The following is a 2,390-nucleotide window of genomic DNA, read 5'->3' on the forward strand; positions in this document are numbered from 1 at the left end:
CTGTTGCTGCTGCTGCTGCTGCTGTTGCTGCTGTTGCTGCTGCTGCTGCTGCTGCTGCTGCTGCTGCTGCAGGACAATACGGCTGGCCGGGTTTCTCCGTTTGTAGAGTCGGTCTTCCCGTTGGTCATCGTTGCGTCTGTCTGGTCTTCGCCTGTAAGGAGCAGCAGCAGCAGCAGCAGCAGCAGCAGCAACAGCAGCAGCAGCAGCAGCAGCAGCAGCAGTGGATGTATGCGCGCTTGCGTTGGGGTCTCTTATATATATATATATATCCATGTTCTGTATGAAGTGTCTGTGGATGCAGTGCATGCATGCATGCATGCATGCTGCTGCTGCTGCTGCTGCGTTTAAGCTGCTGCTGCTGCTGCTGCTGCTTGCAATTTGGGTTTGTCTTTCAGGGGGAGAAGGAGTCGCTAGGCTCGCAGCACCTACAGAGCAAGGGAGAGGTTTGTTTCTGCCTGCTGCTGCATCTGCTGCTGGTTTGCTGCTGCTGCTATTGCTGCGGTTGCTGCTGCTCCTGATGCAAGCAACAAACAAATGCTGCTGCTAGCCTTGTGGCTGCTGCTACTGCTGCTGCTACTGCTGCTGCTGCTGCTGCTGCTGCGTCTCATTCCTTCTGTGGCTGGCTGAATCTGCTACGAGTCTTCACGTATTTTGCTGCTGTTGCTGCCTGAGCTGCTGCCTTCGCAGCAGCAGAAGCGCATGCTGCTGCTGCTGCTGGTGCTGCTGCTGTTGCTGCTGCTGCTGCTGCTGCTGCAGCGAGGGTTGCGAGTGTGTGGGTTGTGCTGCAGGCGTCTTGCCATTTGCTGCTGCTGCGGTGCCGTCCGCTGCCTCCTCCTCCGCCTTCAACGAGCAGCAGATCTCGTATGTCAGCAGCAGAAGCAGCAGCAGCAGCAGCAGCAGCAGCAGCAACAGCACCTTTACCTGCTTGTTATATATCTCATCGGTATGAGGTGTATAGACAGCTGCTAGCTGGGGGGAGCCTAGATAGACCCCACGAAAAAGGAGATATATTTGGGGTCAGCAGCAGCAGCGGGGCCCTAGATATAGAGTGCCTCGTTTGTATGACAAACCCAAAAAACGTCGTTTTGTATCCATGCAGGTATCCTGCTGCTGCTGCTGCTGCTGCTGCTGCTGCTGCTGCTCCTGTTGCTGCTGCTGCTGCTGTTGCTGGTGGTGGTGCTGGTGGTGTTGCTGCTGCTGCTGTTGTTGCTGGTGGTGGTGGTGGTGCTGCTGCTGCTGCTGCTGCTGCTGTTGCTGCTGCTGTTGGTGCTGGTGGTGGTGGTGGTGGTGGTGGTGTTGCTGCTGCTTCTGCAGTTGTTGCTGCTTCTGCTGCATTTGTTGCTGTTGCTGCTGGTGCTGGTGGTGCTGCTGTTGCTGCTGCTTCTGCTGTTGTTGCTGCTTCTGCTGCATTTGTTGCTGCTGTTACTGGCGGTGGTGCTGCAGCTGCCGTTGTTGCTGCTGCTGCTACTGATATGTGTTTCATCATCGCTGCAGTTGGTGGTGCTGCTGCTGTTCTTGTTGCTGCTGTTGTTGCTATGCCGCTTTTGTTGCTTGTACTTATATAATGCTCTGCTGCTGTCGCTGCTGTCGCTGATGTTGCTGCTGCTGCTGCTGCTGCTGCTGCTGCTGCTGCTGCTGCTGCTGCTGCAGACACTGCGCTTTGTGTTTAGAATGCCTCCAGGCGCTGCACCAGGAGAAGTGTCCTGTGTGTCGTTCTCCTTTCTTTGGCTTTATTACATTCCCCCTCAGCAAAAGCTTGACAACAGATGCTGCTGCTGCTGCTGCTGCTGCTGCTGGTGCTGCTGCAGGCAGCCGCACGGGTGTATCCAGCAGCAGCAGCAGCAGCAGCAGCAGCAGAAGCAGTGCCAATGTACAGCACCACCGAGGGGGCTCACGGGTAGTCCCCGTCAGCTAAGCTGTCCTCGCAGCAGCAGCTGCTGCAGCAGCAGCTGCAGCAGCAGCAGCAGCAGCAGCAGCAGCAGCAGCAAGAGCGACAGGGTGTCTGTATTTTGCAGAAGCATAAATGCTTGGTTTTGTTGTGGTGGTTTCTGTGTTTCTGCTGTTTGGTGCTGCAGCTGTTGCAGCAGCTGCTGCTGCAGCTGTTGCTGCTGCAGCTGTTACTGCTGCAGCGGTTGCTGCTGCAGCTGTTGCTGCAGCTGTTGCTGCAGCAACAGCAAAGCACTTGCTGCTGCAGCTGTAGCTGCTGCATTTGCTTCTTTTTTTATATATATGTTTCCACATTCAGATCTTTTTTGTAGCCGCCGAGGGTTTGGGGTTTAGGGTTTAGGGTTTAGGGTTTAGGTTTTAGGGTTTAGAGTTAGATATTAAACTGAGGATACGGGGTTAAGGGCTTAGGGTTTAGGGTTTACAGTTTAGGTTTTAGTATTATA

The 2,390-nt window shown here is 54.8% G+C and overlaps 2 protein-coding genes across 2 annotated transcripts in view; one reads left to right on the plus strand and one right to left on the minus strand.

Annotated features, from left to right (window-relative positions):
• The window catches only part of EMH_0008470 (uncharacterized protein), a gene marked incomplete at both ends in the record, with an annotated part of 4,239 nt that extends 3,290 nt beyond the window's left edge, over window positions 1–949 (plus strand). The window contains 3 exons of the mRNA XM_013498353.1: window positions 107–240; window positions 396–443; window positions 789–949. Coding sequence (XP_013353807.1) covers window positions 107–240; window positions 396–443; window positions 789–949 — 343 coding nt within the window. The remainder of the gene's footprint in view (window positions 1–106; window positions 241–395; window positions 444–788) is intronic.
• Window positions 950–1,017: 68 nt separating this feature from the next.
• On the minus strand, window positions 1,018–1,410 carry EMH_0008480 (uncharacterized protein; the record flags this gene model as incomplete). The annotated part of the gene is made up of 1 exon (XM_013498354.1): window positions 1,018–1,410. The coding sequence occupies one exon, from the start codon at window positions 1,408–1,410 to the stop codon at window positions 1,018–1,020; it is 393 nt and encodes a 130-aa protein (XP_013353808.1).
• Between the last annotated feature and the right edge of the window lie 980 nt (window positions 1,411–2,390).

The sequence above is a fragment of the Eimeria mitis genome, genomic scaffold, assembly GCF_000499745.2.
Source record: "Eimeria mitis Houghton genomic scaffold, Emh_scaff336, whole genome shotgun sequence".
Taxonomy (NCBI): Eukaryota; Apicomplexa; class Conoidasida; order Eucoccidiorida; family Eimeriidae; genus Eimeria; species Eimeria mitis.